This window comes from Haliaeetus albicilla, chromosome 4 (genome assembly GCF_947461875.1).
Source record: "Haliaeetus albicilla chromosome 4, bHalAlb1.1, whole genome shotgun sequence".
NCBI classification, from domain to species: domain Eukaryota; kingdom Metazoa; phylum Chordata; class Aves; order Accipitriformes; family Accipitridae; genus Haliaeetus; species Haliaeetus albicilla.
Window position 1 is genome coordinate 25,778,219 of NC_091486.1, and position 23,243 is coordinate 25,801,461.

General features: G+C 56.1%; 2 protein-coding genes and 1 long non-coding RNA gene across 6 annotated transcripts in view; 2 read left to right on the forward strand and 1 right to left on the reverse strand.

Moving 5' to 3' along the window:
- HOXD3 (homeobox D3) overlaps positions 1-13,966 on the forward strand; it is a 32,605-nt gene extending 18,639 nt beyond the window's left edge. For 3 of the 4 annotated variants that reach the window (XM_069781507.1, XM_069781505.1, XM_069781506.1), the window contains 3 exons: positions 5,601-5,684; positions 9,464-10,009; positions 10,472-13,966. In XM_069781507.1, coding sequence (XP_069637608.1) covers positions 9,514-10,009; positions 10,472-11,226 — 1,251 coding nt within the window. In that variant the 5' untranslated portion in view covers positions 5,601-5,684; positions 9,464-9,513 and the 3' untranslated portion in view covers positions 11,227-13,966. Of the gene's footprint in view, positions 1-4,516; positions 4,880-5,600; positions 5,685-9,463; positions 10,010-10,471 lie in introns of those variants that run through there. The other variant, XM_069781504.1, reaches the window with a different exon arrangement.
- Positions 13,967-19,053: 5,087 nt separating this feature from the next.
- Positions 19,054-20,924, reverse strand: LOC138685111 (uncharacterized). The gene is made up of 2 exons (XR_011324339.1): positions 20,857-20,924; positions 19,054-19,445 (listed from the first exon to the last, which is right to left on the reverse strand). It is a non-coding gene; the product is annotated as an uncharacterized lncRNA (long non-coding RNA).
- On the forward strand, positions 19,962-23,243 carry HOXD1 (homeobox D1). The gene is made up of 2 exons (XM_069781508.1): positions 19,962-20,610; positions 20,750-23,243. The coding sequence occupies exons 1-2, from the start codon at positions 20,160-20,162 to the stop codon at positions 21,019-21,021; spliced, it is 723 nt and encodes a 240-aa protein (XP_069637609.1). The 5' UTR covers positions 19,962-20,159; the 3' UTR covers positions 21,022-23,243.

A 23,243-nucleotide genomic window follows, 5' to 3' on the forward strand; every position in this document is an offset into this window, starting at 1 on the left:
GGGGAAAGGCCCCCAGCTCCTTCGCAAGCGGGGTCGTAAATTTTGCCGTGCGTCTTGACAGGGGGGCTGCAGCGGGGCGGGAGCCGGCGCCGAGCGCGCCTTCCCCCCGCCGCCCGCACAAAGGCCGGCCGCCCGGCCCCGGCCCCGGCCCCGGCCCCGGCCCCGGCCCCGGCCCCGCTCCCCCGGCCACCCTGCCCGCTCCTGCCCGGCCGGCTCTGCCCGCTCCTGCCCGGCCGGCTCCTGCCCGGCCCGCCGTCCGGCTCCCCCCGAGCTGCGGAGGAGCCCGGCGCAGCCGGCCCCCGAAGCGGGCACGCCGCCTTTCAAGTCCCCGAGCGGTAGCCCGGACGAGGGGGAGAATGGGGTTTGTGTCTTCACACAAAGCCACTCTCCGCAAACTCCGTCGAATATGGGCGACGAGGCTGAGATTTCGCTGTGAAATCCCAGGGTCAGCTGGAAATACTTTCTGCAAACAGGATATTCTTTATTATCCCTTGCTGGAGTAATTTCTAAAAAACCCTAGATTGTAGCTTTTTATTACTTCCGTTTCGGTGGCAGGACAGAGACAAAGTTTCCTATGTTATGAATTATACATTCAAACAATAACACATTAATTCAATTATTCAAAGATGACAAATGTTTATGTGCTTTGGTAGTGACTAAGGAACAGATTTGCTACTTCACGAGAACTCCTACATTTTTATCAATGAAGTTTTATATTATCCTGTTGGTCCGGGAAAGAAACCAAACTCCACCAAGACACGCAGTAAAAAGGACCCGAACATAAATCGCAGCCCTTTCATAAGAGCGTTTATTCCCGCATATAGCCCGGGCTATTTTATCAGTTTGACAATTGCCGGAGTTGTTGTTATAAATCATCATAAGTAATTCCTGAAAGGGTGCGAGGCTGCTGGGGGGCGGGCGGAGACTGTAAATCTTTCTGTTTTATTGCTCTATGAACATATGCTCCGATTGAAGAAGTCTTAGATCCTTTACTGGAGACAAATTCGCGCAAAGCTGGAGTCCCACCAGCCAAAGGATTAACATTTCCTTAATACTTTTTCAGTCCCCTCTACGATGTCTTAATTCTGGTGGCGGTGGCGAAGGTGCTCCTTTCTTTCAGCCGTCCTCCATTTTCACGTTAAATTTCGCTTTTTTTTTTTTCTCTTTCCCCCTAGATTTTAAAAAGACACCCGAGGGCTGTGGGGCTTTTTCCAGGGGGGTCCGAACTGCCCTCCAAAAAAGCATTTTCTTCTGAATCCTTTTCGTGCTCTTTGCTCGACCGGTGCCCAGCTTTTCCCTCGCACTTTTGTGTAGGAAGCGAAAGACCTCTCCGTCATCCAAAATGTCTAAACAGCGGCCAGAATTATGTTCGGCTTTGTGTGTATGTACACAAGTATGCAGAACACGCTGTGCGTGTAGGGGTTGCTGTATGTACACACAGACACGCGAGCGCGGGGGGCTCTGCAAAACTACCCAGACGCCGAAATATATGGCTGACGGAAAAGGATATAAAGAACCATTACCTCTTACTTGAGGCGAGATTTAAGTGCATCATTTCGAAGAAATATAGGATTATAAATCCGAAGCCGTACACAATAATTTACATTGAACTTATGTTTCCATCACTGGACTCCAATCTTTCTATAACTGGTTTGCAAAGTCAGGAAAAGCAATGTAATTTAGATAAATGTTACAATGCACTTACGGTTAGTATTGTAAGGTAATACGTTACTGTCACATCCCCATGCTTTGGATGGTAATGAAATCATAGCAGATGTTAGATTAGGTGTGGTGTATTTATAGCCACAGATATGTTAGAAAAATCAAACAGAGGAGCTAGTATAATTTTTTTTTCCTGCCGAACTGGAATTGTTGGGGAGCTTTGTGGGCACCCATGACGGATATACATCGGGTTTGCTCTATGTCTCTTCATACACACGGAGAGGGGAGGCAGGCTCAGGGCAGTCGCACACACGCACAAATGTCATGAGCTTTTTTTCTCCCAACGCTTCTTTAGCCTCCAGACAGGGGTAGTCCCCGCTGCCCCGCAGCTTCCCGGGCCGGAGAAGGAGAAAACAAAAACCCGCGCACGCCGGCGAGCCCCGGCGCCTTTCCGCCAGAGCAGCGCTGCTGCGGAGCTGCCCCCCGGCGCGGGCTCCCGGCTGCAGCCGGCCCCGAACACCTCCTCCTCTTTCTCCGCCGGGAATTCCTGCGCCCTTGGGATCACCCCGCCCGCGGAATTCACCTTCCCCCGGCTCCGCCGGCCCGGCGGGGCGCGTAAGTGCGGGGGCCGCTGCCGGCCGCCGCGGCGCGGAGCTCCGCGGGAGGAGAGCGGGCTCGGCAGCGCGGCCGGGCGGGCCGGTGCGCGGCGCGCGGAGCGCGGGGGGCGGCCCGCCCCGCGGGTCCCGGCGCGGCGGCCCCGCTGCGCGGGGGCGCGGGCGGCCGCGGGGAGCGCGCCAGCCTCGGCCCCGGCGAGCTGCCTCTGCGATCACGTGGGCGAATATGCCTGTATTTTAAGGCAGTGCCTATATTTCTGATTATAAAGGGGTTTCTCCCGCTCGCCCCCCAAATTCATCAATGGCCGCACGGTTTAAAACCAAAACAAAACACGAGCCGGCCAGTTGCTGCCTGTGGTTCCGGGAGGCTGATGGCTAAAGGGTTGTGTGTTGATTTTTTTTCTTTTTTTTTTTTTCCTTTTTTTTTTTTTGAAAGCCCAACAAATTCCGATTTCCACTCGCTCTCTTTTATTGGTAGTTGAGCCTGAGCCTGTTTTCGTTCTATCGGGAATTCTGGTGTATGGAAATGTCTGTAAAACCGCAAGATCAGGTTTAGGGGAGTATTGTCTGCAGACAAAGGGTGAAGGATATATTCTAAGAACTGCAAGCACAGATCCTGAAAAGTGAGGAGCCCAGGTTTATGATAAATTGATACACAGGTAAGCAACTGCATGACAAAATGGGACCTTTAACCACAGGGGCTGCATTATCGCCTTTGCTCAGAGACTGTCTGGAATTTGTTTGCAATCTCTGCCCATAACGGCTGCAAATGCATGGAGTGGTCTCCACCTCCTTGAGCGTTTTAAGGTCTATCTTCTTTCTATTGTGCTCTTTAAACAAGAAGTGGACTCCTTCCCAAAGGCTAGGGGAAGACGTTTATCCCTACCCTTTTCCCAATTTGCGGTGGTTTCAGGAAGGAAATTACAAATAAGCAAAGAAACGAGGGAGAGAGAACTTTGCTAGATGCTCCCATTGCCAAAGTAAGATTGAGCATCATGTTAACGCGTTGCCGTGGATAGCCGGGCAGGGGGTAGCCGCGTTGATTTGTAAAGGGCGATTTAAAATAGGCTCATCGGTAATGTAGCCCCTACGTAGGGTCTCTTAAATATTCTTGCCAAGCGCCTTCCCGAACCTTTTCCCCTCGCCGTGCATTCGTGTTCCTCAGTGGCTGTTGTTTTCCTCCCCCAGTTGTTTTAGTGTTGCTGTTACCGGTACACTCATGCCTTCGAGTTACACAGGCTGTTTGCAGCACGGCTTGATGTTTATCTACCGAGAAGTTTCTTGCCCTGCATTTGTGCGGTTTGATCAATAAGGCGCTGGGAAGGTGCCTGGGGGGGACCGGTGCCTCTCTGGGCGGGCTGGGGGAGCTGGAAGCGGCCACACAGCCTCCCCGCACACATTTGCAGCTCAGGTCCCTCTTGGGCTGTTGCAACCAGCCCGGCTCTCCCAGGAGCGCCCGTTTCCACTGACTTGCGGCCTGCCTGGAGCCCGGGTGAACTCTCGGTTACGTTTGCTGGAGCCCCCGCGTAAAGCCCGGCTTTGTGAGAGAGCCGGAGAGCCGGAGTGGGTGTAAGGCTGCGCCGGACCCTGCCCGCCCCGAGTCACCCGGGCGAGTCCCCCGTGGGGGCCGAGGTGCCCCGCGGGAAAGGAAGGAGACAGGAGGCTGAGGCTAAGGGGAGAAAGTTGGGCTGGTTATTTTTTCTTTCTGTTGCGTGTTGCTCTGCTCGATCAGAAGTTAAAGGCAGTGAACATTTTTCTTAGCTGTATGCCTCCAAGCTGCTGGCCTGCCAAGTTAGTCAGCTGAATCCAATTACTGCAAGCAGCATTTCATTTGGCTCGATGGAAGCACTCACTTATAACTTCACCCAAAATTTCAATAATACCTATATTGGGCCCACGCCTGAATAATTCTAAAGATTTCCCTGGGTTTAGCTCTGGCAACTTCTCTGAGGTCGGGTCTGCAGGAGCGGCGCTGGGAGCAGAGCACGACCCCGGTGCGGCCAGGCTCCCCTCTCCGCAGAACAAACTTTGGGGGCTAGTCCTGTGGCCGTGGCAATCTTGGTATTTGGCCGGGCTCTCGCCAAGTAAAGAATGTCTAGAGCAAGAAGGCCGTCACTTGTGAGGCTGAGGAGCTGCTTCAGAAAGGGATGAGAAGTCGATAATTAATTAGGCACAAAATGAAAACTTACCGTGTTAATCAACAGCGGCTAACAATGACTCGGTTTGCAATATTATGATCTCTCCACTCAAGGGCTAAGGTGCAGCCCAACTTACGCTGCCTTCGTACTCCCTGTAAAGTGCTATTTCTAATGAACTCTCTTTAAAAAAAAATAAAGCACTTAAAGTTGACGTACACCCACGTGAATATATTATATAAGACGTTACCGGGACAGGCCCGGGCCGAGAACCTGAGCGAGCATCATGTGTAATCATGAAGCTCCACTTCCCCAGCTCCAGTTTGGCAGCATAAATTAAGGTGATTTGGAGGAGGAATGTTGCATCCTACTGGGTTTGGGTAGGGAGAGAGAAGACTTGGTGGAAAGTTGTAAGGTCTGTTGTGTTGTGAGCTATTGGAGGCGCTTCCGTTGGTTGTTCATTAAGTGGTGAGTTATTGCTGTACGAGCCAAAGGTCATTTCAAAGGCTTATGGTGGCTAGATATCGTCTTTATAATGACCTGGGCTTCTTTGTGGGGGATTTTCTGGCACTCTTAAGTTCTTAAAGTCCTGAGTCGACACGTTACACAGCTAGATGCAAAATGCTCATTTCGAGCCGCAAATATTTGCGGCGCGTTGTCAGCGCTGGGGTTTCTTTGCTCATCTTTCTCTCTGTCTTAACCGGGGGCGGAAAGGAGAGACCCGCGCTAGCTGCCTTTCCGCGGAGCGCTCCGCGGGCCGCGGATGCGTGGGTTGTGTCCGACGGGGGTGACGGCAGCTCCCCTCGAATGGCGCTCCCGTCCCCCCCGCCCCGTGCGCTGCCTCTCCTCTCCCCTCCGCGCCCCGGGCCGGGCCGGGCCCTCGGAGAGGCAGGGGCGGCTCCGCGGCCGCGGCCGGTGCGCGGGGCCCGGCGGAGCGGCTGCCTCAGGCCGCCCTGCCCGGGTCCGACCCGCAGCCCGGGTATTTTGCTCGTTCGTTTGCTCCCCGCCTCTCTCAAAGCGCTATTAATAAATGAAGAGAAACATCTGCCCTTTGTCTGGTAAAAGATCTGACGCGGACGGAGAGACACGGTGAGGGGCTGCGGACGAGAGGTGCATTTATTAACAAAGTCCTGAGGAAGAAAGTCCAAAACAAAGCCGTTTCCGCTGAGAGTTCTCCCTTCTGTTGCAGGTCCGTGCCCAGGGATTATCCAAAGGAACCTGAAGATCCTACCCACACAGTTAAAGTCAAAAATCAAGAAAAAACATAAGTGTGGTGAGTTCTCTGAATTTCCTTCCCCCGGCGCGACAGGCCCTCCTTCACAGGGAGCGAAGCCCGGCCCGGCCGCCGGCCCGCCGAGCGGGGAGCGGGGAGCGCGGCTCGGCTCCCCCCGGCGCCCCAGACGCTCGGGCCCTGCCGCCGCCCTCACCGCCGAGCCGGCAAGAGCCCGCGGAAAGTCCCGCTGACGGCTGCCCGTGGTCAGAGGGAGCCGAGCCGAGCCGGGCTGGGGAGCGGCCAAGCCCTGGACCCAGCCGGGGGCAGCGGGGGGCTCCCCGGGGCGGGGGTGGGCTCCGGTTTAAGAGGGACCCCACGTCGGCCCCCGCTCCATGCAGGAGCCGGCCCCAACCCCCGCCGCTCCGCTGTCCGCGGGGCCCCTCCGCCATCCCCGGTGCTGTCAGCCCCCCCTCAAAGGCGAGGACCCCCCCCCCCCCCCGGCTCAGGCTCAGCCCCAGCGGTGGGTGCCCGGCGGCCCGCCCGGGGCAGAGGGTGCCCATCGCCCGGCTCCCCCGCCGGCGGTCTGGCGCGGCGGCCAGCTCCGGCGGCGGCTCCAGCGCTTTCCTTATATACGGGGCTGCCCCGGGCCGGCGGCCGGGAAACGTGCCGAGCAGGGGATTCTTTTGCCGGGGTCCCTCCTACGCGCCGGCTGCTTTGCACTTCTGAAAGTGCCGGGGCTTGGGAAGAGTTTTCCTTTTCATTCCTGGCCGGAGCGTTTACTGCCACGGCGCTAGCAGTCATAAATTTTGTTACAAACCGCAATGACAGGTGCATTGATATGCGCCCTGAGAGCTCCGGCTGCTTTAATAACCGCTCCGCTGGCCGCTCTCACCGCCTCTTATTTATTCGGTATCATATTAGATATTGATCCTAAGCAGAATTAAGTGTAGTGGAAGTTTTAGTGGAGAACTGCTTAATATGAGAGTGGCGGGAGGAAAGCGACTGGCAGTGCCGGGCCGGTGCCGGTGTGGGCCGGCCGCGCTCCGCGCACACGCGCGGGCGGACGCGTGGGCTCTCGGCTGCTCCCCAGATAGGGCCGTGAGAGGGTCGGTAACCTCGAAAAGCGCTGGAACGAGTGGCAGGACAAAAAGCCCCATTATGGTGTGCAGCGCCTAACAGTTCAGATGAGGTTAACCTTTCTGGAGAGGAGGAAGGGAAATCTGAAACACAGACATGGATACTTTGCGGTTTCCTACCCTCCGTGCCTCCAAGCCCACCTCCCACGGCTCGGTCTCGCCATTTGGATGTTACTTTTTTTTTTTTTTTACTTTTTTTTTTTTCCCCCTGGAGGCTGTTTCTGGCCAAACCACCAAGTGTTGAGCCCCTGCTTTGGTGTTACCTATAAAAACATCACCCCGGGCCTTGCACTCGTGGAAAATCAAACCCTGGAAAGCTCTCCCTCTCCCTCTTTCTCTGCCTCTCTCTCTTTTTAAGATCTAAAGATGAGCCACCAAACAGTTGAGCATTGTCCATGTGATTTATGGCCCATAGCCTCCTTTTTAGGTTCAAGCAGAGTTCACAAGCAGTTGGTATTTCAGAAAAGAAATAAGGCTTTTAACAGCTTAACAGCAATATTCTTTCTTAAGATTCTGCGTATTCTTTTGGGAACTATATTTTACAAGGCACATAAAAGCCTACGTTCAAGGCGGTGTTGTGCTAACAAAAGTCCTCAGTCCAGACCGCTCCCGAAAATGTAGATGATAGAAGTGGAAAAATGAGGGACAGAGGTATTTTGCACAAAAATACTTTCAAGACTCGTCAAGATTATCACAGCATATTAAAACTCATCTGAATCGCCACCGTCCATTTCCACTGGCATTTTTAAACTAAAATTTTCCGAGAGAGGAAAATAGCTCTTTTCCCATTTCCATCAGCTTCACAGATCATCCCAAGCTTTTGTTCAGGGAAGAAAAGGACCCCGGCGGTTTGTGACAGGGGATAAACCGCCGAGAGCGGCCGGGGACGGCAGCTCGCTGAGGTTATTCTGAGTTATACAGACGTGCGTCCCGGTGAATTTTAGAGAACAAATCAGCGGTACTTGGCCGTACCACTTGCTGCAGGAGAAAGAGCAGTACTCCGGTAGTATTGCTTAAGTATAGGCTGGAGAATGGTAATAATCGGACACTGTTCAAAAATTCCTGGCTACTCTTCTCTGGTATGTTAATAGGCTTAAACCCTGAAGAAATACAATGAACTCTTAAGATACGTTGAGTTACAGACTTACATTGTCAGGCGAAGTATGTGCTAACTTACAAAATTACTAAAAATGTCGGAGAAACCCCCTATCCGACAAGAAAAATAAGAACAGGGAATACTAACAAGCCGCAACAAAATCGCGGAACACTTTCTATCTTGCAACAAGCGCAGAGAAATTTCGGGAGCAAGAGGGGGAAAGGGAACAGCACCCTGCCCCACAGCGTCTGCCCTCAGGGCGCTCCGGGCCGCCCGTGCGTTTTCGGTCTGAGCAGCCTGATCGGGCGGCCGGGGGGGCGGGGAGCGGAGCGCCGTGAGTCGGCAGGCTGGAAAAGGAAGAGAACCCCCTAAAACTCATCTCCAGCCGCTCAGGTTCTTTCTACGGGGGACAAATAAAAGGGAGGAGAAACGTTGGGTGAGGGAATTTAATTCATCACAGAATTAAAATAGGGGAGCTGACCTGCGAGTTCCTTTATAGTGCAAAGTGAAGGGAGTGAATGGCGCCGGTTACACTTTAACTCCGGAGGAATCCGGGGGAAGAAGGAGGCCGGGTTTACAAAGGGGACGGGATTTTTCTGCCTCTGCCCGGCCGCAGCCCGGGCTCAATCCATCATGTCAGCCGTGCGCTGCCGTGCGCACGCGTGCCGGGCGGGCGGGCGGGGGGTGCCGGGGGGGCTCTGGGCCGAAGCGGGCCGGCGGGTGCCCGGGGACAGCGCCCGGCGCGGCCTCGCCTTGCTCACCGAGAGCCCCGGCCTGCAGCCGCCGGGGCCGACCCAGCGACACTCGCGCGGCAACGGTCCAAAGACAGAACAAAGCGAGAACACGTCCCCCAAAATGCCTCAGAAGGTGGCCGCTGGGAAGTCCCGCCAATGTGTCCCCGTTGCCCCCAGCACCATCGCTCTCGGGCGGCTCCTTCCCCGCTGTCCCCTGGTCCTTCCTTAGCGGGCCCCGCTCCCTCCCTGGCGTGCCCCGGTTTGCCCTGGCTCCTGCCTGGTGACCCTGCTCCTTCCCTGGCGGCTCTTGCTCCCTCCTTGGCGACCCTGGTCCTTCCCTGGTGTCGCCTTGTCCTTCTCTGGTGGCCCCTGCTCCTTCCTTGATGTCCCCTGGTCCTTCTCTGGCGTCCCCTGCTCCTTCTCTGGTGTCCCCTGGTCCTTCCTTGGTGTCGCCTTGTCCTTCTCTGGTGGCCCCCGCTCCTTCTCTGGTGTCCCCTGCTCCTTCTCTGGTGTCCCCTGGTCCTTCCCTGGTGTCCCCTGCTCCTTCTCTGGTGTTCCCCGCTCCTTCCTTGGCATCCTCTGCTCCTTCTCTGGTGTCCCCCGCTCCTTCCTTGGTATCCTCTGCTCCTTCTCTGGTGTCCCCTGCTCCTTCCCTGGTGTCCCCTGGTCCTTCTCCGGTGTCCCTGCTCCTTCCTTGATGTCTCCCGGTCTCTCCCCGCTGCCCCCCGCTCCCACCCCGCCACCCCCGGGCCCACCGGCCCAGCCGAGGCTGGGGGTGCCGGGGTGCGGGGCGTGCCGGGCCCGGCCCGGCCGCTCCCGGCCGGCGCCCCGCACTGAAGGTCTCTTTTGTGTCCCCGCTGTCCCCCTCCCCAGGTGGCTGCGAGTGGCCCGGGCCGACGACGTGAGGCGCGGGGCGGCGGTCAATGTTATTTGAGCGGGGGCCGCGGGCCTCGGCGATCGCAGAGCGGAGGATGCAGAAAGCCGCCTACTACGACAACGCGGGGCTCTTCGGGGGCTACACCTACAGCAAGGCCGACGCCTACCCCTACGGCGCGGCCCACCAGCCCTACGGCCAGGCCGGCCTGGACGGCGAGTACCCCGGCTCCGCCTGTTCCGTCCAGGGCTCGGCGCCCGGCCGCGCCCCGGCCCACAAGGGCAGCGAGCTGAGCGGCAGCTGCATGCGGACGGCCGGGGGCGGCCCCGGGGGCAGCCAGCCCCCGGGCATCGGCGAGCAGCAGCCCCCGGCGCTGCCGCCCTCCTCCCCGCCCAACCCGCCTCCCAGCGCGCCCCCGCCGAAAAAAGCCAAGGGGGGCCCCAACTCCTCGGGCTCGGCCACCGCCACCCTCAGCAAGCAGATATTCCCCTGGATGAAGGAGTCCCGGCAGAACTCCAAGCAGAAAAGCACCTGCGCCCCCTCAGGTAGCCCGACACCCCCGCCCCGGCCCGTAGCCCGCCCGGGGAGCCGGGCTGAGCGCCTCGGGCTGAACCCCTCGGGCTGAGCCCCCCCCCCCCCGGCCCTGCGCCCCGTCCCCTTCTCCTCCAGCTGCCGTCGCCCCCGCCCCTCGCTCGGGGGTCGGGCGCCGCAGGTGGGGCAGGCCGGGGGCTGCCGCCCCGCTCCCCCCCTGCCAGCCCGGCGGCGGCAGGCGCTGCCCCGAGGGGTCCCGGCAGCCCCTGGGCGGCCGCTGGGGGGCCCCGGGGGGAGGCAGCCGCGGGGTGGGGTGGGGGGTGCGGGCAGGGAGGGGGGGGAGGCCGCCCCCGCGCCCCCCTGCGCCCCCTCCCCGGGTGGCGGCAGAGCGAGCGGGGGCGGCGGGGCTCCGGGGGAGCCCGGGGGGGGGGCTTTCGGGGGGGACCAACGGCTCTTTGTGGCTCTTCTCCCCGCAGGAGAGAGCTGCGAGGACAAGAGCCCCCCCGGGCCGGCCTCCAAGCGGGTGCGCACAGCCTACACCAGCGCGCAGCTGGTGGAGCTGGAGAAGGAGTTTCACTTCAACCGCTACCTGTGCCGGCCGCGCCGGGTGGAGATGGCCAACCTGCTCAACCTGACCGAGCGGCAGATCAAGATCTGGTTCCAGAACCGCCGGATGAAGTACAAAAAGGACCAGAAAGCCAAAGGCATCATGCACTCCCCCGTCGGACAGTCCCCGGACCGCAGCCCCCCCCTGAGCGGCCCGAACCACGTCGGCTACTCCAGCCAGCTCCCCAGCGTCAACAGCCTCAGCTACGACGCGCCCTCGCCCACCTCCTTCGCCAAATCCCAGCAGAGCATGTACGGGCTGGCCGCCTACACGGCGCCGCTGAGCAGCTGCCTGCCGCAGCAGAAGCGCTACGCGGGCGCGGAGTACGACCCCCACCCCATGCAGAGCGGCGGCGGCGGCGGCTTCGCCAACCCCAGCCTGCAGGGCAGCCCCGTGTACGTGGGGGGCAACTTCGTGGACTCGATGCCGGCCTCGGGCCCCATGTTCAACCTGGGGCACCTGCAGCACCCCTCCTCCGCCAGCGTGGACTACAGCTGCGCCGCGCAGATCCCCGGCGGCCACCACCACGGACCTTGCGACCCCCACCCCACCTACACGGACCTCTCCTCCCACCACACCTCTCAGGGACGGATGCCGGAGGCGCCCAAGCTCACGCATCTGTAGCGGGGCGGCGGCCGGCGGGGCCCGCTCCCCTCTCCATTACCTCACTTGTCGGACGGGACAGTGTTACTTTAAAGCTCTCGAGTGCCAACAGTATTAGCGGCTGCGTCTCCCCTAGCAGCTCCCTTCTCCCTCCCGCAGCCCCGAGCAGGTCCGTGAGCAGGAGCCCTTCTCTGAGGGCCGTTGTAAGCGTGACAGTGCAATACGCTGCGAGCCGGGGGACTGGTAAGCCGGTAGTGATGTGCTCGAAGGTAAGTCGTGGAGGTGCCGCGGTCTTCCGCGGCGCGTCACGCTGAGGGGTTTTAGACCAGTCGCCAGCGGTGGGAGCTCGCCCGCGCGCGGGCTTGCTTCAGAGAAGTTAAGTTATGAATTCCGCCGTAACGTAAGGGTCGCATCGGACTAAACGATATGTATTTATTATTTTAAGCGAGACATTTTTGTATCACTGATTATTTATCCTCGTCTTAATGTATTTATGTGGCTGTTTGTAGAGTTTCTTCACCAATACTTCGGGAGAGCGATTCAGGTCCGTGGTGACTTACATTTCACCTATTTAGTATATTCGGTCTGAGCTAGTTGAGAGAGTAGTCTTGAACAGTTGTAACAGTGGCTGGTGTTTGTAGTTTATGTAAGGATTAATTAAGACGGCAAGTCGTGAGTCGTTAATAGAGTAAAACAAACTGTGGCATCGCACAAAGAGCCGTTACACTTAAAAAAAAAATAATATCGAAAGTATTTTTAAAGTATTTATTTCTAACCGGCTGGCCCCACTCGAGCGCCTCGGTGGCTTGGCCGGCAGCTGGCTCGGCCCGGTGAAGCCACCTTTGGTTGGAAGCACAGCCGCTTTGTGGAGGCGATCTACAAAGTGGGGCGCTTGGCCATCTTGTTTTGGAACAAATCCTGCATACGAAAACCTCGGTGAGGTTAACGTTTATTTATTGACTGGGTATCTATCGCACATATTATTATTTCGGTGGGCTATTTTATTTTCTTTCTTTCTTTTTTTTTTTTTAATTAGGCTCTGGCTATCTGAAATAGGAAAGAAATTAGAAGCTTAGAACGCAAAAAAATTAGAAACCCTCTGATAGTGCTAATTTCATTAGGGTCTCCATAGCAATCTGCGCAGCAGCTGCCGCCTCCTTTGTTATTTATACTGTTGCCCTTATACTAACCATAAATCAATTTTTTAGACATCTTTGGAAGCCCGAGCTTTTCCTCTTGTTTTTCATAAACATAAACTTTGAAAGAAAATTGACAATCAGATACACACAGCCGAAGGGGAGCCGCCGAGGCGGGGTGAGGGCAGTGGCCGGGCGGTGCCGCCGCGCTCCCCCGCTGCCCGGTGAGGACGGTCCCATCCCTGGGGCACTGCCGCCTCTCTCTGCCACGAACGGGACAGCTAACACGGGGAAAAATAATAATAAAAAAAAAAATTTAAAAAAAAAAAAAAGGAGGGAAAAAAAGAAAGGAGGAAAAAAGAAAAAAAAAAAAAAAAGGAATGATGCTCTGAACCCTCGTGTTTCCTGCTTTCTAGTTACCCGGCTGTGTTGAATCCCTCGCTGGATTTACAGAGATACTTGTTTTGTAAACTTTGTCATTAAAGTCTCTTCCTGACGGTACATCTCGCTCCGAGAAGACTATTCTTATCTCTTTCTAAAAGTGTCGAGTTAAAGATTAATCCGAACTTCTGTATTCCCCACCAAACCGTATGACGCGCCACTTCCCAGTTTGACAAACACTGCAGCTCCTACTCCATCCTCTAATGACAGGACCTGGCATTCCTATTGTGAGAAATATTTTAACTCCTCCAATTCTGGTCAACACAGACAAGTTTTCTTTCTTTCTTTTCTTCTTCGTTTCTTTCTCCTCCCTGCTTTCTTCCTCGCCTTCTGGTATTTATGTTTGGCTGGACAGTAACGATTCGAAATATTACTTAGGGTTTTATTTTCCCCTCTGTGCAATTTTAACAATGTCGTGCTACGTTGAGAAGTGTATCTTTTGTTAAATTTCACTTTCACCCGAGCAAATTTGGATATATGTGTTGTAGATCTGTAAACAAAGCAGAACAGAATAAACTACTTTGTTCGGAGACATATTTTAACCATTTTGAGCCCTAAAATTGTTTTCTATGGAAGTTTTCACACAAATTGTTTCTTAGAAGCTGCAGCCAGGAGTAAACAAAACATACAAACAACGCAAAAAGTAAGGCTAAACACCACTCGTGAATTATGCTTCTGTAATATTCCATATATATATCTGTTTGTATCTCCAGAACTTTCTGTGATCAATGTACCCACGACTGAAATCATCCATGTAGGTTTTTTTGTGTGTTCTTGAAAACATGACATACTTCGCATCACCTGCTTCTACCTGCGAAATGGCAAGGCACCACCATTTCCGCAGGGCCGTCCCTGGTGTAACCCAGTGTGCTTTTCCCAAGCGTTTCCCACCTTCGTGCTCTGTAGGTTGTTCTTCAAACAGTGTCTCCTCTGACTTACACTATTAGTCCTTCATTAAATCTGTTAGGAAAGCGAAGGCCGTTTATAGATAGCCCTTCCCCAGATCTGAGGCAGAAGGGGATTTCAGAGGAACCTTGACCACAAACACGGTGTTACTGAGGCACACTGCTCTGAATTATTTTCATATTGCAGAAAGATGGGGTTTGCAGTTTCCAGTGGGGGAGGCAGAGGAGCATGTGCAAGGGGGAATCTTCTTGTAAATAAATTCACTTTCTTCTCCGTGACTCTGGCAGAGGTGTCTTGTTTGTAATGCAATAGAAGTCCGTGATGATAACCTAATTATAGAAGTAATGTTACTTTAGCGAGATCGCTGGCATTTTTACAATGTTTGTACAAGCATCAGCAATCTAGAGGAGAGACACACTTTGGCACAAGCCAGACTTTTTCTTGGCCCATCATTTAAAACCCATAAATTATAAACAACTCCCTTTCACACTCAATAGGAACTCACCTCCTTTGCAACAGCATCTGATGTGCTGAACTCCGGTCACCTATTTAGAACACAAATCGTCAGCCAAGGCCAGGCCTGGGGCTGATCCCAGCCTTGCCTTTCTTTGCAAATAGGAGCTGTAGCACCCCTTCCCCCCCTTCCCTGCTCCCTCCATCCATTCCAGACCCATAACAGGGTCACTGAGCCAGGGCCTCTCAATGCCAGCAGCGCTGCAGCAGTGTTTGGGATAGGAAGCTGCTGACAGCACCGGCTGAGAGGTGTCAGGGGTGCACTGAGCTTCAGCGAGGCCGTGCAGGTTCTCTTGTTCAGATCAGTGGGTTTTGGGTCTCCATTTGTTGGTTTGGCCCTTACAGTAACATACCATTTCATGGGGCCACAGCAGTTTCCCTGCTGCAAAAAGGAGATGAGGCTTTGTGTTAGCTCCGTGCAGTCAGTGCAGGGCTGAGCTGCCCCTTTGCACCCTGTTTCTTTTGAGGGGGGCCCCATCCATGACCCACTGTCTAGGGCCTGGTGAGCAGCACCAGGGCAGGGGGACCTAGGCAGGCACAGCCAGGGGCTCCCAGGGAGGCCACTATCTTGCAGATGCCACTTGTGTGGGGCTGGGAAAACAAAGCCAAATGCCTCCTGCACCATTAGCAAGTGCTGCCTGCACAGAGCACTGCAGACTCCCAGCCCTGGTCCCTGGGCAGGCTGGGGAGGGCGTCTGGGCCACCCCACCTGGCTGCCACCATAGGACCATGCCTGGGTCACCCGGGGCTGCAGGCAACCTTGTGCACCGGCGAAGAGGAGGCAGCTGGCTTCACACCCAGGAGGCAAGGACGGGCAGGGGGGAGGCTGGCTAAGAGGGAGCCCACCAGCACCAACCAGAAGACCCTTGACTTTCTTGGGGACCAGCTGGGTCACTGGAACCCCATGGCAAGAAGTCTGAAGGCAGGATCCGCCACTGGGGTCTCTGCACGCCTCCAGCCCCATGGGAAGCCCTATGAAACTGCCTGCAGGGATGTCCAGGCACCGAAGGGACTACTTGGCTAGGGAAAAAAGAGTGTAAAGGGGATGGGGCTGCTGAGCTACCGCTGGGAGGGTGCCTCGCTGAGAGCTGTCGGCTGGGGAGGGAGGGAAGGAGCTGCAGGTTGCAACGCTGTCCTTCTATGTGCCAGTGTGCCGTGTGTGCCCAGCGGCCGCACACAATGGCAGCCCGGCGAAGCTGCAGCGTGCTGCATGGCGGAGAGGCCCAGGCGTCCAGCACCACCGCCGCAGACCTGCCTGGGAACAAAAGCTGGCGCCAGACGGGCAGCACAAAGGGGCTGGTGCTGCCGGGGCAATTAGGGCCGCAGTGGTTGGCTGGGCACCACGTGATGTTGTATATTGATGAACCGGCTACCTCTGCTTTTAAAAGGCGTGAGATGGGCTGGACCAGAGCTCTGTTGGCCGCAGCCACTTTCCAGGGACTGAGCGGCAGGTTAATCCCTGAATGGGCAACGGCTCTCCATTCCCATGTGAGCAGCGGCAGTGGGTACGCCGTGGTCTTCGCTGGGAGTGGGGCTGGTGGGGGAGGGAGGGGACTGGCTCTATTAGTGGTCATCAATCACATGATGAGCACTTTTCACTTGACAGCGGTTCCTCCTACTTCTGGTTGGGCCTGAGCCAGCTGGGACTCTACCAGAAACCCCAGCCAGCAGAGGCAGAGCCCAGTCCCGGAGCCCGAGAGCCATGGAGTAATGTGGCAGGATGGGACCAAACCCCTTCGGTCACAAAAGCTGAGATGCAAAAGGGGACACAGCAAGGTGTCTGTGCCTGCAGGTCCTCAGGCCTCTGCAGATACTGCTTGGGAGAAAAGGTGGGTCTTTGTCTCTACCTTCAGAGCCCAGGGTCCCGTAGCTCCCTGAACTGCTCTGGGATGAACCCCAGAAAGGGTCAGCTGCAATGACCATAAGCACAAAGTTGAACAAAATTAGCATGGGATCTGTACTAGGCAGGATGGAGGTCTTCCAAGTAAAAAAATACTCCTGAATGTACAATTTGGATACTTGGGTTCATTTTTTCTTTATTTGCTGACGTGCAGTTTTTCTTGCAACAGCAGAAGTTTTGGGAGAGGGTAGACAACTCCATGCTGAGTGAGGTGTGCAGTCTAAATCTTTCCTCCAAGGAACCCAGGCCACCTTTTAGGACCTTTGGGAGCAAAATGGGCTAGGCAAGGCAGAAATCTTGGCTGCAAACCCTTTGACATCCCTGTTTTGCACACAGCAGTATGGCTTACCTTGATACCTTTGGGTTATCAATATGTATAATTTTTCCTTCCTACCAAATTCACAGCCATGGGTCAGGAAACAGGGCATTACATGGCACAGGGACCTGTGTGGAATCACTGTTCTGGGGAAATCCTTACAGAAGGAGGGAGAGACTTTCCTCTTGTCTGTATTCATGTAGAGGATCTTTGTGGTTAATCCCATGTGCTGGGAGAGCTGAGGTCCCTGTCCCAGGCCTGGTGAAACTGCCCCAGGGGTCAGCCAGGAAAGGGGAGCTTGTGGCAGGGAAATATCAACAACAGAGGGGAACAAGACCTTCTTCAAGAAGAGCACAAAGTACCCTGCCTGCCTGGAAGGGCTGTGCTTGTGCTGGAGCTGAGCCTGGCTCCCCCGGAGTGGCAGAACAATTCCCCTTCTTTGCCCTGGTGTCTGTACATCCCTGGTTTTATTCACACTTTACAAAATAAATTTCCCAGGGCTTCTCCTCCTTCTTCTCTGATAGCCTTTCTCTCAGGGGCCTCTGATGGTTTGCCTGTGTTAACACGGCCAGTGCTTAAATCCCCAGTGTTTGCTTGCCTCTCTTCGGGATGCCCATCCACACCCTGGCTGTCTCCACTCCGTGGATGTACATCTCCATGTACCACTGAGAACCAGCTCTCCCTGGCTGGCAGTGTCGTGGCAGCAGAGGGGCAAGGACAAGGTCATGCTTGAACCAGACCTTCCACATCATTTTCCTGGGAGCTAGGGAGGGATCTGTTGAATCTCCTATGTGTTAGTTATTGTGACAAGCACAGAGGGTGGAGGCTTGCTCCAGAGAGGAAAGGCAACATGCCCCAACCTCAAAGCAGTCCCTGTGGCTCAGGGCTGCCATTGCCTTCAACATGCGTGCTGCTCAAGCAGCCTCCTCAGGGCACTGCTGCTAAGTGTCTGCACCCAACATGGCTTAGGGCTTTTTGGCTGGGCTTGTTCCTACATCATGTCTTAATTTCACAGTGGCTGTCTCAGGCTTTGCAGTGGTCCACATGTTTCCAGAAGCGTGGTGGCACAGGGCTTGGTTTAGTCCATTGTTCTCACGGATGTTTCGGCTCCAGCATCTCCCCTGGCTTGTGCCATCACTGCACTTCTTGCACAGACGTGCCTAAACCTCCCAGCCATTCTCAAATTGCCTTTGACAGCATCATGTTCCTCCCACTCTTCTTTTTAACCCGCTTTTCTTCTTCCTCCTTTGACTTCCAGGGACTCTTTCCCAATAGACCTCTTGCAAAAAACCAGCTGCAGTCGCTCAACTTCCTATCACTGGGACTTAGCAATTTAAGTCTGAACACTGTGAAATTCAGGAGCGTAGAAAATTGCATCCCCCTCAAAAGCCAGAGCAGCAACAAGAGATGCTTTGCCTGCATTTAGCCACTGATTTCTGCTTTCCTCATCCTTGAACAGTCCTGCAAAAACAAACAGGTAACGAACGAGAAACTCGGTAACAGAATCCAGCTGGGTGTATGGAGAGATCATATGTTGGTGTGAGCGCGGACAGCTCTTCTAGCATGTAAAACACAGCTTTAGGTGTAATTAAACCAGTTGCGTTCTGCAAACAGAAGACTCAAGTAAAGCAGCAGCCCTCCTCTGGAGCTAGTGCTGTTTGCTTCACTGTGGGGAGGAGTTTTTACAGCAGGGGAGACTGAAGAGCACAGATGCTCTCCTGCGTGGACAGCCTTTCTCTACTAAAGAGAAAGCCTGGTGTTCCTGGGCTTCTGTTTTGTCAGAAGAAGACATTTTCCAAACCACTCTGATTGCCATGGGTGTGCTGAGCAAGTTAGTATATTCCAGAATTTAACCCCTCCCCCAAAACGTAGGTTTCCTGACAAGGTATATTTGATTTAAACTGTTATTTTAATCTATACCTGCATCCTCTGCAGATGGAAACGTAGGTGATACCCCATTACTAGCACAGTAGGGTAGCACAGCCCCGAACAGTGAACAAGTCTGCGTCTGGAGACCACCTAACTTCAGGACTCTGGGCTTACAGTGACTGCTCTGTCTGTAGGCTCTGAGTCCCAAGCACATTAAAACAGTAATCTGTATAGCCAGCCTTTGCTCTGTAACAGTTGCTTTATAGCAGATGGGCTGGATGAGCTGGGGAAAAATGGGGGCTGATAGAAGGCCACGTCGCTGGTCAGAGGCCATATGTAGGGAAGTGCTCCCGTGTCCTTGCAGGCTTGTGTCTGCCTGTCCCAGGGATGTGTCCTCTCGGGGCCTCTGCAGGAAAGAAAATCAGGCCTGCTCTGAACCATCAGCTGGGCATAACAGCGTGGCAGCTGGAGCTGCCCAGCACAAGTCTCCATGGGAGAAAGTTGAGGCTGAGTCAGTGAAATGGTCTGGTTGTGTCTCCCCACAGTGTCCCTTCCCTGCCACCAGCCCAGCCCTCTGAAATCCGCAAAAGACCCAGTGGAATTTTTCCTTCTCTGGGGATCCTGGTTGCCCTTGCATGGCTTGCACCATGTCTGGTCCTTGCAAAATTTGTGGCCTCTTCCTGACCACAGGGAGCAGCAGTTTGGCCAAGAGCTTGTAGAGTTCTTCAGGCTGTTGAGTGGAAGGCACTGTATGATGGATGAAGGCCTTTCAGTTGCATGCTTTTATTTAGAAATAAAATAATTTTTGATAAGGTACCACCCTTGCATTTCCTAGCTGAGTCCACATCCACCTCCTAAGACTTAGAAGGCTACACGTCTAATTCAAAGCAGCATGAAATTCAAAGCCCTTCTTTGTGTTCCTTGTCTGTCCAGTACCAAGGCACCAAAGTCCAAGTGTGCTCTGCCCAGCGTGTGCTTTTGCTGTTCTGAACTGCGTTGACACATGGTTATCAGCCGACGAGTTGGATGAAACCCATCATCATCCAAATCAAGCATATGGGTAGCTAGGAACGGTGAAGCGTCACTTTTGGAGACATTTAGGGAAAGACGATCACTTTTGGAGTCCAGGCTTCATATCCTCCACGCTTGTTCCTGTTCACTGCCGTTCCGGGGGAATGAAAACCAAGAGAGAGAGTTGGAGGGTTTGGCTGGGCAGTGCAACTTGCTGCGCTCTCTGCCAGCTGCAAACGCTCAGTAAACAATGCCGAATCGCCAAGGGAAAAATGAAAGCCCATTAACGGGGTGAGCCCGGGGATTCACTTTCGAGAGGCTGCAGAGCACTTATCTGATGGAGCGAGACCATTAAGCGCCGCGAGGTGCAGCAACCCCCCTCCGCGGGACAGGCGGAGAGCCTGGGGGTGCCTGCCCAGCCCGCCGCGCCCCCGCCTGCTCCCCCGGGATGCGTGGGCTCCCGTGGGAGCCTCCGGGGGCCTGGCCGACAGCAGGGCAAGGGGAGGGGGCAGAGCTGCCCGGGGGCGGCAGCTCGGGTAGCAGGAAAGCGCCGGCTCACCCACCCTCCAAAGTCCCGGCAAGCGGCCCCGAGGTGCGCGGCGGCTCCGGCGAGTCCGGGGCGAGCGGCCTGCCCCGGGGGAGGGCCCGGGAGGGCTCGGGGGGACTGCCCACCCGCAGCCCCGCGCCGGCCCCGGGCGGCCGGGCGTGGGAAGGGGAGCCGGCGGCGCCCGGGACCCCCGGTGCGGGCTCCCCCCGCTGGCTCCCATTGGCCGCGGGGCGGGACGTGCCGCCCCGCTCCCGACCCTATATTAGGGCAATATTGCCCCGGCGGGGCGCGGGGAGCGGCGCTGCCCCGCGGGCCATGGACCTGGGGTACTTTCCCCTCGCCTTCCCGTCGGGGCTGTGCCGCGGGGCCCCGCAGCCCCCCTACCCCCGGCGGGGGGACGGCGCCTTCCTGGCGCTGGGCACCGCGGCCAGCGCCGCGCCCCCCCCGCCGCCTGCCTGCGCGGGGGCGGCGGGGTACGCGGCCGGCCCCCCCGCGGCACCGGGCCCCGGCTACCGGCCGTCCCGCGGAGCCGGGCCGCCGGGCTACGCCACGTCCATTTTCCCCGGGAGCGGCCGCCCGCCGCCGCCGCCGCCGCCGCCGGCGGAGCCCGGCCGCCCCTGCCCCGGCGCGGGCGGCGGGGGGCCGCGGCGCCTCTCGCCGTGTCCCGGGGCCGCCCCCGGGCCCGGCTCCCCGGCCCCGGCGGCGGCCCCGGCGGCGCCCCGCACCTTCGAGTGGATGCGAGCGAAGCGGAGCCCGCCCGGGAGAAGTGAGTGGGGCGGCAGGGCGCGGGCGGGGGCTGCTCCCATCCCGGCTCCCCTCTGCCCCGGCCCCGGCCCCGGCCCCGGCCCCGGCCCCGCTCCCTTCCCCTGCCCCCGCTGAAGCGCGGTGTTTTTTCGGCGTTGCAGGCGGCGCGGCGCCGTGCGGGGGGCAGCCTCCCGCCTGCCCCGCACGCAGCAGCTTCAGCACCCGGCAGCTCACGGAGCTGGAGAAGGAGTTTCATTTCAGCCGGTACCTGTCGCGGGCCCGCCGCCTCGAGGTGGCCCGCTCGCTGCGCCTCCGCGACGCCCAGGTGAAGGTCTGGTTCCAGAACCGCCGCATGAAGCAGAAGAAGCGGGAGCGGGAGGCGCTGGCCGCCCCCGCCGCCGCGCCCACGGGTGCCCCGGGCGGCCCCGCGTGAGGCCCCGCCGCCCCCCACGGAGGGGTCTGCCGGGGACGTCGGGGCTCGGCTGGAAGGTGCGGCCGGCGGGGCAGCCCGGGTGTCCTTGCACGGGGGGCCGCGGCGATGCAGCTCCGCTGATTTTTCTATTGCAACTTACTTCCAGTTTTATTTATAAGGATTCAGGGAAGGGTGCCAGCCCGAAACGCTGCTGGCTGCTCAGTGCCGGGCCGGGCCGAGGCAGCCGGCTGGCGCAGCTGGGAGCTAACGGGGACTGCCGCTCCCCCCGGGCAGAGCAGAGAGCGGCTCCGCCAGCTCCCCGCGATCCGCGGGGCGGTGGGTGTACGGCGGGGCTGCCTCAAGCTCCCGACCCCTTCTTCGTTTTGCATTTAAAAAGAGAGATCCGCAGGCTCAGGCAACGTTCATGCAGAAGAGGGGCAGAAACCCCGAGAAGGCAGAGCAGAGGAGAGCAGGGAAAACTTCCTCTCGCGGGAAGGGGCAGGGATGGTCACGGCTACCAGTATGAGTCCAAGATCCTCTTTTGAAAAAAAGTGCCCTTGTCTTCTGCCCTACCCTTCGCAAAATTGCTGCAAAAAAAAGAGGCTGTTTATGCTTGTGTTTATTATTCCTCATTCGTTCCCATTCCTTTTCCCGATGCCGCTGATGTAGTCCAAAATCTGTGTAGTAACTGTGAGGGAAGGTTTTAAAAGAAATAAAATCTTAGGAGGAGCACCTCTTCCTATTCCAGCTGCAGAGGTGCTGAGATTTTTCTTGCAGAGGCTCTGGGCTGCCTGAGACCGGCCAGCAGCCGCTCCGCTGGCTCCCAGCACCTCTCGCATGTGCCTGGGCAAGGACAAGATAATATAAAGCCTCTTACAGCATCTAGGACCAGACTTTCGGATCATCCAGCTCTCCCAGGCTTGACTGTATCTCATGGTTAAAGAAATGCACCATATTAAATCACTTTGCAACAATCTTACCACATGCAAAACCTCAAGAGCTGTTAAAGTGCAGAAAGATGCTTGGGTTTGACCACAGACCTCTGCCAGCAAAAGACCAAGAGGATTCCGTGTTCAAAAAGAGTGACAACAACTGATTACCCCGTACAAGTGCAAAATTCACCGGTGATCCTCACTTCTCCCGATTTCATCTTTCCCAGAGATAAAATAACAGTATCAAAGTGGACAAAGGAGCCGAGTTTAGACTCTTTCCCACCTGTGACTGGGAAAGCATGTCTCCTCAATGTGGAGAGGACTGACATCCAGATTTACGAGAAGGTGGTTTTATTTATTTGTGGCACAAAACAATTTTGGACGACTGTCTCTTTGCTGGCTGTTGGACTTTGGGGTGAAGAACAAATTGTAGCGCCAGGGGAGATGGATCTCAGGGGACCTGTGAACACTGGGTCCCTGTCTGGAAGCCAGCCCCAGACACTAACAGCTGTTGGTCTTTGTTGGATGCTTGCTGGGCAAAAGAAACACAGAGGGAAGATGAAGATGGATGGCTCAAGTCAGAAAGTCCGCAATGTAGGGGGTACTTATTCTCTGTAATACCTTCCATTCCCCAAGGTGCCCCTCTGCTTACAGGCTTTCTTATGAAGACTTCTCTTCTGCCGAGACACTGGGAAGCCACCGCCGATGGCAGCTTCAGCAGAGGTTGGTGGGAGCCCTGGGAAATGGCATGCTCCCAAAAGCTGGGCAGGCACGTTGGGATGATGCTGTGGCAGCAGGCCCGTGGCTGAGCGGGAGCAGGAGGCCTCCTTGGCAAGGAGACAGGTTCCCTGCAGTGAGCATCTGAGGGAGGGGACGTCCCAAGGCAGAAGTGTTTGGTCACACATCCTATTCCGACTGTACCTGGAAAGTACAATAAAGCTAGAGGCTCGCAGTTGTGCATGCACACAGGGACATTTTTGTTCTGTATATGGTGTATACGGTTCACATCCCACTGGCTTATTCACTTCATGGGTTACACTGAAAAATTCTCAGGACCAAAGTACTCATGTGAAACTAGTTGCAACCAAAATATGTGGTTTGCAGTTCCTTATTAAAGTAGTGACACCAAACAAGTAGTTTATACTGCAGGCTGATCATTCATTAAAAAATAGACAATAATATTTCTGCCACCTGTTTTTGAGAAGATGCTTTTCAAAGCAGAATAAAGCAAAAATCTGGTAAAATCTATGAAAATTGAAGTAAATCAAATTTGTTTTGCAAGCTGAATATTAAAGGCAAGTCAATTACTAA